This window comes from Ceratotherium simum, chromosome 25 (assembly GCF_057802395.1).
Source record: "Ceratotherium simum simum isolate JZ-2026a chromosome 25, ASM5780239v1, whole genome shotgun sequence".
Lineage (NCBI taxonomy): Eukaryota > Metazoa > Chordata > Mammalia > Perissodactyla > Rhinocerotidae > Ceratotherium > Ceratotherium simum.
The window spans coordinates 26579714-26594510 of NC_141924.1; the positions used below are offsets into that span (position 1 = coordinate 26579714).

At 39.6% G+C, this 14797-nt stretch overlaps 1 protein-coding gene across 2 annotated transcripts in view; it reads left to right on the forward strand.

Moving 5' to 3' along the window:
* The window catches only part of CCDC38 (coiled-coil domain containing 38), a 42330-nt gene that overhangs the window by 16677 nt on the left and 10856 nt on the right, over nucleotides 1-14797 (forward strand). For both annotated transcript variants that reach the window (XM_087449076.1, XM_087449075.1), the window contains 6 exons: nucleotides 1524-1684; nucleotides 3509-3598; nucleotides 5763-5820; nucleotides 11740-11809; nucleotides 13189-13340; nucleotides 14657-14792. In XM_087449076.1, coding sequence (XP_087305202.1) covers nucleotides 1524-1684; nucleotides 3509-3598; nucleotides 5763-5820; nucleotides 11740-11809; nucleotides 13189-13340; nucleotides 14657-14792 — 667 coding nt within the window. The remainder of the gene's footprint in view (nucleotides 1-1523; nucleotides 1685-3508; nucleotides 3599-5762; nucleotides 5821-11739; nucleotides 11810-13188; nucleotides 13341-14656; nucleotides 14793-14797) is intronic.

The following is a 14797-nucleotide window of genomic DNA, read 5'->3' on the forward strand; positions in this document are numbered from 1 at the left end:
ATTAGCTCTCCTCTGAAACCAAGTCCTAGACTTACATCCTAGACTTCTTTGGGAGGAGGACAGCAGCTTGTCTAAAATGCAGCAAATGAACAGGATGGTAGTTTCTTTGAAACCAATTGCTACTAACAATATGTGTGTTTCAGACACATCCTGGTCACAGCGCCCTCTTCTATTTTAGGAGCCTAAAGTTGAAGGTGCTCCAAGATGAAGAATTCCCCTCCCTCCCTCGATAATGTAATCGGAAGACTCTGTTCTATTTGTAGAACTAGAGTAGCAGCCTCTATGTTTGCATAACGTACTGTATTTATGCACAGTGGCCGCCCAGGTAAACCCTCCAAACAGCCTTGCTGAAGAGAATGTGCTTACTGTTTATGTGTCTCATCACCCTAGAAAGGTAACAGCAAGAGATGCAAGCACCTGCTGTTATTTCCCTCTTCTCTCTTTATGGGCTTGAGATGGCCCGAGGAGGTCCTCCACTGCAGGGAGGGCTGGAAATCTGTTTATGAAGGGCAAGGGAGCTTGTTCTGAAGCTTTTGCTTGGAAGCTGTGCAATTCTAGCCATTTTAACCCTGTTTTTTGTAGCACATCTGGGAGGACTTCAATCTAAAAATAAAGTGGTGGTGGAATGAGGGACTCCCAGCATCTTTCGACTAGTGGTACATGAGCCAGCCATTTACTGACTCTTGAATATCACTCTCACAGCAGGGCTTAAGGAAGACTCGGACCGAAAGAAGTATTGAAGCTGAAGATATGGATATAGGAGTAATATTGATAAGGGTATTGACAAGGATAGGAATAAGGGAGGCTCCAAAAGATGAGGGTGGAGCTCCCCTTCACAAGGCCCTTCAGTGTTATTTGAAACATTCTTCTGGGTCCACTTGGTAACGTGATTATGAGAAAGCAACATGAGGCTAGGGAAAGGCTTTCGGTCCAAGTCACTGGGTCTTGTTGGCAAGAGCTTGGGCATCTGAGCCAGACAGACCCAGGTTTGTGTGCTGGCTCTGCCATTTCCTAGATGCGTGACTTTGCAAGTCATTTATTTCTTCTTCCAAAAGATAGGAATAATGAAACCGACTGTAAAGTGCTGTACTGAGTATGAAATGGCATCTGTAGTGTGTCCTGCGTATTGCCCGCTACAGAGTAGGTGCTTATGGAGCGTTAGTTTCCTTTCTTCTCCTTACATAAGTACCATCTTTTCTACCTTCTGATTCCTTCCTGGGTCTAAAATTTAATACAGTATTTCCCTCAGAAATAAATAAGTAGAGTAAAACTATCATCAGTCTATTCTATGTGTGCGTATCCTTGGGCATGTTTTACTCAAATAGCACGCCCACAGGAGTCTTTCTTCTCATCTCATATCTTATGGATGCCCATGTTTTTATGGCCATATTTCCAATTTTTTGTTAAGAAAATTATTATTCAAATACATAGTCAAGAGAATGAATTTTGTAAAACCATTTTTTAAAAAATGAACATGATTTCACACAGATGTATCTAATCATATCTTTGTTTCTTTTGAGTAGTGAAATAGCAAAAACAGAATTCCTCCTTAGAGAGTACATGAAATATGGATTTTTTCTGCTGAAATTGTCTCCAAAACATTGGCAAATCCAGCAAACACTGAAAAGGATGCAGGTGACAAAGAGTAAAGAAAATATGAATGTCACTCTTCCAAAAATATTAAGTGAGTCACATATTCTTCATTTCAATTAAGTGAATATGCCTAATTCTAAAATATGCTGCTTCAATGTTTGTTTCTTTATTAAATAATCAGAATTTCTATTTCAAGCAGAACCTGAATAAAGATTCTCACTATCTCTGGTATTATATATTATTAATTTGGAAACTCAGGTTAATTTCAGATATAAAGCAATAAAAATATATAGGTGGAGAAATAGAAAATATATTATCTGCAGATGATGTGATAGCATACCTAGAAGCTCCCCCTCCCCACAAAAAACCTGAAAAACTATTTGATTTTTATTAAAGCATTCTGTAGAGTAAATGGACACGAAGTCAAATATACTTTATTAAGCTAAATAAACTAACTTTATTAATTAGAAAATATACGAGGAAATTAAATCCAAGAAAGCAACAATAACCTTAATTGTGTGACCTGGAGATTTGACAAATAGAGGAATATATCATGTTTTTAGATAGGAAGACTGATATTGTGAAGCTGCCAATTTTCCTAAAATTAATGCATAAGTTTTATGGAATTACAATAAAAATGTTACAAAAAATTTGTCTGGGAGTTGGGTGTTGGGTTAGGTAGAACTTTGCACAATGATTCTGAGGTTTATCTAAAAAGATAAACAAATTATTTTGAAGTAAGGAGGGAATGGGGTGTTGCTAATCCTTTAAGATATTATATAACATATTATTACAGAGTCTCAGAAATGAAAACAGTGTGGTAGTGGTGTTAGGTAGTCAGCTCAGTGGACCAGAAATAGATCCCATTATATATAAGAATTTCATAAGTGATAAAAGTGGGGTCACAAATCAAAACGGAAGACTTTCACTTCTACCAGCTTTTGGGTAATAGGGACCAGACACCCTCCTGTCTGAAAAGTCTGAAAAATAGATGAAGCACTAGCTTTCAGACACTGGACTTCAAGGACGGAGGCAAAGTAACCCTTAGAGAGGAAGCAAATGAGGTGAGCCCGATTATGGCCTCAGCATAACGCCTGGGAGAGTTTCCAGGTTGCAGCTTAGGTGGGGGGAGTCCAGGTGGGCCCAGCAGTGCCCGTGAATTAAAAAGACAGAGCTGGGGGTCCAGGGAGGCCATGCAGCTGGAGTTCCCAGAGCAGAGCACTGGAGAGCAGAGAGCTACACAAAAAGAGAGTTCTGAAGATCTGCAGAGTCTTGGGCTGAGAGCTGATCCTGAGACTCCAGGGTAAGAACATTTATACCACAGAAATAGGTAAGCTACAAATCAGGGAGAATTTTTCCCCAGAGAGCTGGTTGTTAAACATTTACCAGCAGGCCACGGATGGCTGCCCTGCTCAGTTCCCTTGAGTCTCTCACTGTGCCAAGTGTGATTAAATTATCATGTATGTCAAGTATTGAGCACAGTGCTGACACTTGGTTAAACTCAATACATGGTGTTTGACAAGAGAAAAAACAAATGGAAAGGAAAACTGAGAAGTTTATGCATTTAACAGCGTAAGATTCAGTGCTCCTAGACTTTTTATGTAACTAGACGATGTTCAGAAACCAATGAGCCTCTCAGTCCAAAGGAGTGAATGGCTAACCCTGGGATTTTAAAGGTTATGACAGACTGATGCAGGAAATACAGACCTCATCGTGCCCGGCAGGTCAGTTTTTATCCATTCTGCCTGCCCCAGAGACCAGCCCTTGCTTCTACATCATACATTTGCTGGTTACAATGTCCCCATCTTATATTTCTGTCCCTGGAAGTTTTCACAGTAACACTACTTTCACCCTGAGACAAAGCTCAAATTCTCATGTCTTCCTCACCCCTCGCTTTTTTTCCCCCCACTTCTAGAACTAAATACAAGGAAAAAAGAGGGCAGTATTGAGGAGCCCAGGAAGATATCATTTTCAGAAGACTATCCTCTGGGAAGAGGTAGCCAAGGTAACAACATTTGGGACTCAACTTAACAAAAATAAAACCAGAGAAGGTGCCCAACTCAAGTGGAGATCAAGGACCTATAAACTAACCTGGAAAACAGAAGGCGGTGTTCATATTATCCTTAATTCTGGGGAGCTAGGAGTTCCATTTCTCTCTCTCTGACATTACAAAACTCAGAGAGGTGGCCGAGTGGACAAAACAGGCAGAGAAGTCAGGGACAGAGGACCTGGCATGAGTCACCCTTTAGCTGACTAGCACACTCCCTCAGGTCCTTCCTAGCTGGACCTCCTCATTCCTCTGGTTCAGGCCTACCTTCTGGTGTTGATGGGCCCATTCCCAGATCCCAGCAAACCAGGTCAGTTGCAACCAGGTGACTGCCATTGGCCAGTGACTCAGGGAAGTAACCAGGGAAAACTGAGGTAGCTCTACCATGCCCACAATCAACTCTGAGAACTCCTTCAATCTCAACCTGCCCTGCCCTGTAGTCATTCGAGCTTGCAACTCCAATGCAGGCTGACCCTTGGTGACTCCTTTTCTCCTTTATCCTGCTGTCAACCATTGGATGTATTTAGTGGTGGGGGTAAAGCTCAAGGGTGTAATTTACCTGCTCAAAAACGACCCTGATATGAGTCTTTTGCCTGTGCACTTGGCCAGCTGATTGAAAAAGAGAATTCTTTTGGATTGTGAGGCCAATTTGGACCCAAATTATTTAAGACATATCACTTTGCCTGTTAGAGGATCTGGAGCAGGGCATGGGGGAAGTGGGTGGAGAGAGTGGGTGGTGGCGCCAATGTTCTCTTCTCTTTGAAATCTTGAATATAGAAGTCATTCAGTTTAAATAACATCCCTTAACAAGACTTTTTAGTAATATGTGTTCGGGTATCAGCTTAAAAACTAAGATGGTGGGGCTGGCCCCGTGGCTTAGTGGTTAAGTGCGTGCGCTCCACTGCTGGCAGCCCGGGTTCGGATCCCGGGCGCACACCGACGCACTACTTCTCCGGCCGTGCTGAGGCCGCGTCCCACATACAGCAACTAGAAAGATGTGCAACTATGACATACAACTATCTACTGGGGCTTTGGGGGAAAAAAAAGGAGGAGGATTGGCAATAGATGTCAGCTCAGGGCTGATCTTCCTCACAAAAACAAAAACACTAAGATGGTAATTTATGGCAGTGGTGGAATCCATCTGGTTCTTCATCTACTTTCTTTCCTTCCTTCCTCCAATCACCATATAGTTATTGGAGGCATACAACATATCAGGCACTTTTCAAGACTCTGAGTACACAAAGATGAATAGGACAGAGTTCTACACCCCAGAACCATACAGTACAATACAGTGGGATGAGAAATACAGTAGTGATAGATAGTGAGGGCTCTGGGGGCAAAAGCCAAAAATGTGATCTCTGCATGAGGCATTTATAAGAGTCTTTAAGTCGAGGTCACATTTGAGCTGAATTTTGAAGAATAAGAAGGAGCTTGCCAGGTGGAGGGTGTGGTTTCAAGACAGAAGAATAGCAGGAGAGTGGTTGGAAGTCCTAAGAGTGCTGGCGTGAGGAAACATGATTTGCGAGGGGACCTGGGGGCCAGTGGATGAAGAGATCCAAGACCAATTTTGCCCACTTCTCAGTTTCAGGCCAGGATCAGGCCCAGCCATTGATGTGCGGGGAACAAGTGCATGTAGGTGTGGGGGGAACAGGTGCACGGGTGACTTGTATGTGGCAATAGTGGGTCTCTCCACAAGATGTAATGATTAAAGTGTCCCATCGTTTTTATTTTTTCCCTTGATTTAAAAAAAATCTGTGGTTAGAAATATATATGATTAGATAAAAATAGAACCATGACTTATATTTCACTTATATTTATGTCCCTGATTTGTGACCTTCAAAGGTTGTATCATGTTTTTGACAATATGCATCCCCCCCAAACCAATGCCTTTGATTTTATTCTTATACTTGGAACCCAATTTCAGTAGAATAAAAGAGCTACATTTTTATATGATTATCATTCTAATAATAATAATAATAATAATAATAAAGTAATGGACATATCCATGTAGAAAAATAAATATCTTGCACCAAGTAACGAGGACTCATTTCTAATTACACATTATTTCTTTTCACCTCTACCTTCACCAATGACGTGGACTTCGCCTGGACATTCTGAACAGGAAAACTAAACAAGAAGTCTGCTCTCATCCTAGAGAATAAGAAATCTTCCTTATCAAAGTACAGTACATACTTGATTAACTCTCTTGGAAACTGTGAATGTTTTTTAGCAAATGTCTTTTAGGCTTTCTTCAACGTATATACCACGTATCCACACCCATTGTAAGAGATAATGGAGGTAGTGGTTGCTGTTTTCTGTGCGCTCCTGAGGTGACCCAGTTCTCACAGGCCTCCCTGCATTCTTTCATGGGTGCCTGCAACTGCTGTTTGCAGGAACTGCCTGCCCCCTGCATCTTGGGTCTTTGCCTCTCAGAATCCACTGCTCAGTTGTTTATTAAGCTACTCTGCTGGGCCGTGTGTTTGCAATTTCACCACGTAATTCAAAATTGTGGCAAAGGACCATGAAGCATTTTTGTTTGTTTGTTTCTTCTCTTACTTGATTGTTGACTCATTTGTACTCATTGTTTCAGAAATTGTTAGTTCTCAACCCTGGCTACCCCAAGGGAACTTTAAGAAACTATAGTGATGCCCTGGATGGGTACACAGGCCCCGAGGAAAGGATCTGGGCCAGCACCACAGTATCCATGACAATCACACATGACAAAAGTCAACAAAGACACTGTGCTCTGAATTCCAGGGCCCGTAGGGTTGCTCCACTTCTGTGGCATTTAGCAGTGACTGTTTTGTTTTATTTTTAATTATATTTTATTTTGAGATAATTGTAGATTCACATGCACTTGTAAGAAATAATAGAGATCCCTTGTATCCTTTACCCAGTTTTCCTCAATGGTAACATCCTGCAAAACTGTAATACAATATCACAACTAGGATACTGACACTGATACAGTCAAGATACAATCAAATACAAAACATCACCACAAGGATTCTTCATTTGTCCCTTTATAGTCATATTTACCTCTTTCCACCTCCCCTTAACCCCTGCAACCACTAATCTGCTCTCCACTTCTATGAGTTTTGTCATTTCAAGAATGTTATATAAATGGAATCACACAGTATGTAACCTTTTGGGATTGGATGTTTTACTAAGCCTAATTCTCTGAAGATTCATCCACGCTGTTGGGTCTGTCAATAGTTGGTTCTTTTTTTATTGCTGAGTGGTATTCTATGGTATAGATGAACTACAATTTAACTATTCACTCCTTGAAGAATATCTGGATTGTGCCCAATTTGGGGCTATAATGAATAAAATTGTTATACATATATTTGTGAACACAGTTTTCATTTCTCTGGGATAAATGCCCAGAGTGCAATTGCTGAATTGAATGGTAGATGCATGTTTAGTCTTTTAAAAAAACTGCCAAGTTGTTTCCCAGAGCGGCTGTACCATTTTACATTCCCACCAGCAATATATGAGGGATCCGGTTTCTTTACATCCCCTCTAGCATTTGGTATTTTCACTGTTTTGTTTTGGTTTTTTTTTTTAGCTATTCTGATGATGTATATATCTTATTGTGCTTTTAATTTGCATTTCCCTAGTAGCTAATAGTGTTCAGCATCTTTTCATGTGCTTGTTTACATCTTTATATCCTCTTTGATGAAATGTCTCTTCCCATCTTTTGCTCATTTTCTAACTGGATTGTCTATTTTTGTCTTTGTTTTTTACTGTTGAATTTTGAGGATTCTTTATATATTTAGATACTAGTCCTTTGTGGATATGTGGTTTGCAAATATTTTCTCCCAGTCCGTAGATTGTCCTTTTACCCTCTTAACAGGGTCTTTTGTAGAGCGAATATTTTAAATTTTGATGATCAGTTTTTTCTTTTGTGGATCATGCTTTTTATGTGAAGTCTAAAACTTGTTGCCTAGCTCTAGATCCCAAAGATTTTTTTTTCATATTTTCTCCTAAAAGTTTTACAGTTTTACCTCTAAGTCCATGATCCATTTTAGATTAATTTTTGTATAAGATGTGATGTTTAAATTGAGATTCTTTTTTTTTTTTTCCTATGGATGTCAATTGCTCCAGCACCATTTGCTGAAATGGCTTCTGCACTGAATTGCTTTTGAACTTGTGTCAAAAATCAGTTAGGCATATTTGTTCAGGTCGGTTTCTGGATTCTCTATTCTGTTCCATTGGTCTATGTGGCTGTCCCTACACATGGTCTTGATTACTGTAGCTATTAGTCTTGAAATCAGGTAGACTGATTCTTCGTACTTTATTTCTCTTTTTCAAAATTATGTTAACTACTCTAGTTCCTTTGTCTTTCCATATAAATTTTAGATTAATCTTGTCTATATCTACAAAAAAACCTTGCTGGAGTTTTATAGGAATTGTGTTAAACCTGGTTATGTGTTGAATCACGTCTCCAAAAAGATAAGTTAATGTCCTAACCCATGATATCTATAAATGTGACCTTATTTGGAAATAGGATCTTTGTAGATATAATCAAGTTAAGATGAGGTCATTAAGGTCATTAATTTCCCTTAATCCAATATGACTGGTGTCCTTATAAGAAGAGAAGAGACACAGAGATGCAGGGAAAATGCCACGTGTGGAGAGAGGCCAAGATTGGAGTGATACAGCCAAGGAATGCCAAGGATGGCTGACAACACAAGAAGCTAAGAGAAAGGCATAAGACAGTTTCTTCCCTGGAAACTTCAGAGAGAGCATGGCCCTACTGACACCTTGATTTTGGACTTTTAGCCTCTAGAACTGTGAGAGAGTAAATTTCTGTTGTTTTAAGCCACTCTATTTGTGATACTTTGTTACAGCAGCCCTAGGAAAGTAATACAAACCTGTATATCAGTCTGGGGAGAAATGACATCTTTACTATGTTAACTCTTCCAACCCATGAACATAGTATGTCTTTCTATTTATTTAGATCTTTTCTGATTTCTTTCATCAGCCTTACATAGTTTTCAGCATACATGTCCTGCACAAGTTTTGTTAGATTTACACCTAAGTATTTCTTTTCTACTTGTTTCTTTTTGAGCAATTGTAAATGATATTGTATTTTTAATTTCAGTGTCCCTTGCTAGTATATAGAGATACAATTGATTGTTGTATTTTTATCTTGTCTACTCTGACCTTGCTGAACTCATTATTGGTTCCAGGGATTTTGTTTTTGTTCTTTTGGTGGTTTTTTAGATTTCTTTGGATTTTCTATGAAGATTATCATGCCATCTGCAAACAGGTATAGTTTTATTTCTTCCTTTGTGATCTGTATGCCTTTTCTTTCCTTTTCTTGCTTTACTGCAGTAGGTAGAACTTCCTATGCTGAATATGAGTAGTGGGAGCAGACATCCTTGCCTTATTCCCACTCTTAAGAGGATTCAAGCTTTCACCATTAGGTAAAATGTTAGGACTTTTGTAGATGTTGATACTCTATCATGTTGAGGAAATCTTCTCTATTCCAGTTTTTCTGAGAGTTTTTTTATCATAAATGAGTGTTGAATTTTGCCAAATGCCTTTTCTGCATCTATTGATGCACACATCACATTCACTCCCTCAGAAAGTTCACAACTCTTAGTTTCTTTCATTCACTCAACAAATATTTGAGTGCCTTACAGGCCCAACAATAAATAAAAGAAAGTCTCTGCCCTCAAGGAGCTTACCATCTAGTGAGGAAGACAGACAAGGGATTAGTCAGTTATAATATAGTATGATAATGCCATTGGAAGGATAAACTCAGAATGCCACAGGCATGCGAAGGAAGGACTCTTAACCCAGAGGAGAGGACAGGGAGTGCGAAAGCAAGGGCAGGATCAGCAAACACTCTCCAGAACAGGTGGCATCTAGGCTGAGTCTGATGAGAGGAGGAGGAGTCAATGAGGACAAGCTCTGGAAGAGGGAGGGGCCTCCTGGCACAAAGGTGGCAGAGCTTGGCTCTATTCAGAATGGCTGGGCCACAGGGTGAGAGTGGGAGAGGTTCGAGGGGTAAACAGGTATTGCATCACAGCAGGTAAGCAGTGATGTCATCCTAAGGAGTCTGTGCTTTGTCTCTAGGGCCCAGGCGAGCCACTGAGGGTTTTAAGCAAAAGTATGACAGAGAACCAATCAGTTTGCATTATAGAAAATTGGATGTATCAGTATTTTAGAGAATGAAATGCAGGGGACAAAATTCGAGGTAGAGGAGCTTGTTAGGAGCCTGTTGTCACAATTTAGGTGAGAGATAATGAACTGTCTCAATCAGATAGTGGCAGTGGAAACGAAGAAGGAAAGGCTGTGAGACACATCAGAGAAGTGGCATTGACAGGCTTTGAAAGGCTTGCATAAAGATTGGGAGAAGTGTGAGGAAAAGAGCATAGTCAAAGATAACTCCCAAATTTCTAGCATGGCAACTGGGGGTACGGCATTGTCATTCAATGTTATTGGGAACGCGCTAAGGGAAGATAAGGAGTGTGGTTTTGGATGTGCTAGTTTTAGCTCCCCCAGGGACAGCCAAGTGGATACTGATGTCCAGTTGGAAGTTGGACATTGAAGTCTAGAGCTCAAGAGAAAGAGAGAGATGTGGGAGTCATTAGTATATTAGCAGTGGTTGAATCTGTGAGAGGATGAGATCACCCTGCAAGAATGGGCAGAATAAGAGGGGAAGAAGGCTGAGGAACCAAAGACATATGTGTAAAAAACGAAACCAAAAGGGTAACAAAAGTTTCAGAGAGGTGAGAGAAGACTGATTAGAAAATTATATCACTGAATCCAAGAGAAGAGTGGGGTGGGCAGTAGTATCAATGCTTTCTCAGGGGATGTTTCCCAAATATTTATTTACTTCTATGGCCCTTTCTGTTTTCCCACACCTTATTTCTCATTGCTCGAAGCCTAGCTCCAGCTAGGTATTTTGTCCCCTTAAACTCAACATGAGCAAATATTAATCTTTTTCTTATCCCATCCTTAAACTGCTTTCCTTCCTGTTAGTGCTAGCTCCATTATTCCAGGCTCACAGACTACAAATATTGGAGTCATCTTTGTCTCTTCTTTTCTGGCCCCAGCGGCTCTTTCTCTTCTTGGTTCCCATGACTTCATTATTTCATGTATCTCTAGATTCTCCTCCCTCCCCCCACCCATTTACTCACTTTTCCCATCATCACTACCCTCTACCTCAAGCGTTAATTACCTATGTCACACCAACAGCCACCTTACTCTCTCCCTGGTTCCTGCCTCCTTAATATTCCAATCATTTTCTTTCTTTCTTTCTTTTTTGTGAGGAAGATCAGCCCTGAGCTAACATCCATGCCAATCCTCCTCTTTTTTTGCTGAGGAAGACTGGCCCTGGGCTAACATCCGTGCCCATGTTCCTCCACTTTATATGGGACACCGTCACAGCATGGCCTGACAAGCAGTGCATTGGTGTGCGCCCAGGATCCGAACCCGGGCTGCCAGCAGCGGAGCGCGCGCACTTAACCGCTACACCACAGGCCGGTCCCTCCAATCATTTTCAATGTATCCTCCTCAAATGATTTTTCCAGAGCTACTCTCCAAGCCACATAATTATTCTCTAAGGATGTACCTCATTGCCCATCCCCCCAACCAACATTTCATCAACCTGACTGGAAGATATTTTAGAAAGAAAAATCTGCTCTTCAAAAGACAAATATTGTATTACAAGCTTTGTTTTGAGCACTAGAGCAAATGTTAATTTCTCAAGAAGATTGCATTAAAAGGGACAAAACAGGTATGGCAACGTAGCTTGTCATGTGTTTCTAAAAGAAACATTGCCTTACTTTACAAATGCACCTCAAATATTTGGTACTGTACGGTATGGCCCTTCCTTGTGGTCTCAATTGTTTGCATATGTCACCCTGGTCTGGGACTGAATCTGATCTACTGAATCTGATCTTCTTTGGCATACTCATGGAATCCATCGATTCCTGCAATCAGGAGTCCCCTAAAAGGCTAAACAGGCTATTGAAAAGAACTGTCTTATAAGTTAGGTTCCAAAGACAATTTAGAAACGAAAGCAAATCTGTTGATAGAAAATGGTTCAGAAATCAGGCGTTTTCTTTTTCTTTTTTCTTTTACAGCCGAGCTGAAAGTATCAGTTCAGAAGACAGTTTGGAATTCTTTTTAGATGATGATATAGACTATGACCTGGTAACCAGATTATATTTCATGATATAAATATTGTGTTTGGTGAAAAGTATAGATGCTCATTTCTTCTTTTGAAATTAAAATTTCCTATTCCAAATATTCCACAACTTCTCAGAAGGAAATATGATTTTGACACTGTTCCCCAATTGTATATATAGTTCATTTTTGTCATCAGACATTTTATGAAAAATAAATGTCTATAAGAAGGTAATAACTTAGGAGATATATATTATCTACAGTCTTCCTATAAAAATAGCCGCTTTCTGATTGCTTATGGTTTTATTGGGGCTTGAGATATATGGGATAGCTGAACTGTAAGATAAATCAACCTTCAACAAAACAGTGCTTTATTACTATAAGACTCACTTTGAGCTAACCACATCCTAAATACAACCACAGAAACTCAAAAGGAACAAAAAACACTTAAAAACACCATCCATTACATGCCTTACCCAAGTCATCTTTTTTTTAATTGGGGTGAAAAACGTAAAATTTACCATCGTAACCATTTTTAAGTGTACAGTAGTATTAACTATATGCACACTGTTGTGTAACAGATCTCTAGAACTTTTTCACCTTGCAAAACTGAAACCCATTGAACAACTCCCTTCTCCCCCCTCCCTCTAGCCCTTGGCAACCACCGTTCTACTTTCTGTTTCTAAGAGTTTCATTACTTTAGATACCTCGTAGAAGTGGAATCACGTGGTATTTCTCCTTTTGTAACTGGTTTATTTCAGTTAGCCTAATGTCCTCCAGGTTCATCCATGTTGTATCATGTGACAGGATTTCCTTATTTTTTTAAGGCTAAGTAATATTCCATTGTATGGGTATACCACATTTTCTTTATCTATTCATCCATCCATGGACACTTAGGTTGCTTCCTCCTCTTAGCTATAGTAAATATGATGAATATGGGTGTGCAAATACCCAAGTCATCTCTTTAAAAATTAAATTTATTAAAGTAATAGATTCTTATTCTTAAAATTTTGAAAAATTTAGAATTAAAATGTGGGGAGAAAATGACCTTCATTTAGCCTCCTGTCTTTCTCTTTCTTCTGTTCCTTCTCCCTTGCCTCTCCCTAGACCCACCTTTCCTCTTTGCCTGCCCTTGCCCCTTCTGCTCGACCCCTTTTTCTCTTTTCCTCACCCTCGTCTTCCTTTTTCTCTTCTCTAGTACCTTTCATCTCTCCCCAACACCCCAAATGTCCTCTTCCTGAGGGCCAGCTCTCACGTGCAAATAGGCTCCTTTGCCATTCTCTACCCACGTTTTCCTCATAATCAGAATGGTCTTCCTTTACCCCACTGCATTTTTCTGGATAAGTCACACTTACATAGGTAGCATATTTTTAAGTGAATTACATTCTTCGTTATTGATTGATCAGGAGCCAGAGCTTTATTTCAAAGAACCAGAAGAGCTACTTCAAGTCTTCACAGAGCTAGAAGAGCAGAATCTTACTTTGGTACAATATTCCCAAGACGTAGATGAAAATCTTGAAGACGTAAATAAAAGAGAAAAACTCATACAGGATAAAATGTAAGTCACTCAAAACAAGTGGATTGATTCTATTAAGCAATTTCTAACCAGAGACAGAGTTCAACTCATTCACGCGTGGCTCTTGCTTGCAGATTCTCTGGATTTAGGGTGAGATTTTTATTAATAGCTTACACTTAGAGTGTAAAAGGTAGAAGTTACATTGACACAGAATCAACTGGCTTTAGTTTTAGTGTCTACTTCCTTTCGTCTTTCAAAATATTTTCCCAGCTAATAATAATAAAAGACAGTTTAAAAGATTAAAAAGAACTGAAATGTCACCTACTGCCTTAATTTTTATTCAATGTAGGTTCACCCTATCATCTGGCTAATCAAATCATGCTTTAGATGATAATGCTAATAAATGCATTTTCCTTGGCTCTGACTTTCAGCAAAACATTTTTTTGGTGACTTAAATATTATATCATTTTATAATGTACATACTGATATATTGGGTTTATTATAAAAGAGATTTCTGTCAGGGCAAGGAGGCTGGACTTGATGACTCACAAAATTCCTTCCTACTCTAAAATTTTATATTATAATTTTGGAAAATAGCTTCAAGTCGCAGAGAATAGACCTTTGTATCTACCCATTTAAAAAATGTGTAGAACCTTTTTCAGAACAGTTTTCTGGGCCAGAAGATGGCAATCTTTTAAGTAGTAGGTCAAACTACATTGAACTTTAGAACAAATTAACTTGTTCAGAAGTTAAGAACCTAAAAATCATAATCTTATAGCCACTCATTACAACTACTGTATCCTTTTAATCCTTGTCTTCTCTCTCCCAGTCCTCACAGTGTATAGTGCCCCTCACTCCTGACAATATGATTTTTGGGGGTGGGGTGGGTATGGATGGGCAGGAAAAGGGGATCTATGTCAGAATCTATCTCTAGAAGATCTATATCAGAATCTCTAGGTGAGGGAGTCAGGAGTCTCTATTTTTCCCTTTGGCTTCCCAAATATTCTGATTATCAGCCAGGTTTGAGAACACTGACATAATAGGTCATACCACAACTTGGGTTCCTGACACCTCAACTCGGCTGCTATTTAGGGGACTAGGGGGAATCACAAAAATAGGGGAGGGGAAGAAAATGCTTCCTGATGGAAGTTAAAGGCAGCATCTGTGCATTTATTTTTCTCTTTTTAACCTGAAAAGTTGCATGTACTTCAGCAATGTCTTAAAATATAAATTTGTATTTGGACTGCTAGACATAGAATGTTGACACATGATCCGGAAGGTGTTGAAGCTCCTGACTGATGGTTTATTTCACTAAACCACAAATTACAGACAGGGGTCTCTTTCTTCTTTTGTAATAGAAATAGCAACATAGAGTTTCTTTTGGAGCAGAAGGAAATGCTGAAGGCTAACTGTGTGAGAGAAGAGGAAAAGGCAGCAGAACTGGAATTAAGGTCCCGGCTATTTAGTTATGGAGAATTCAATTCAGATGCTCAGGTAAT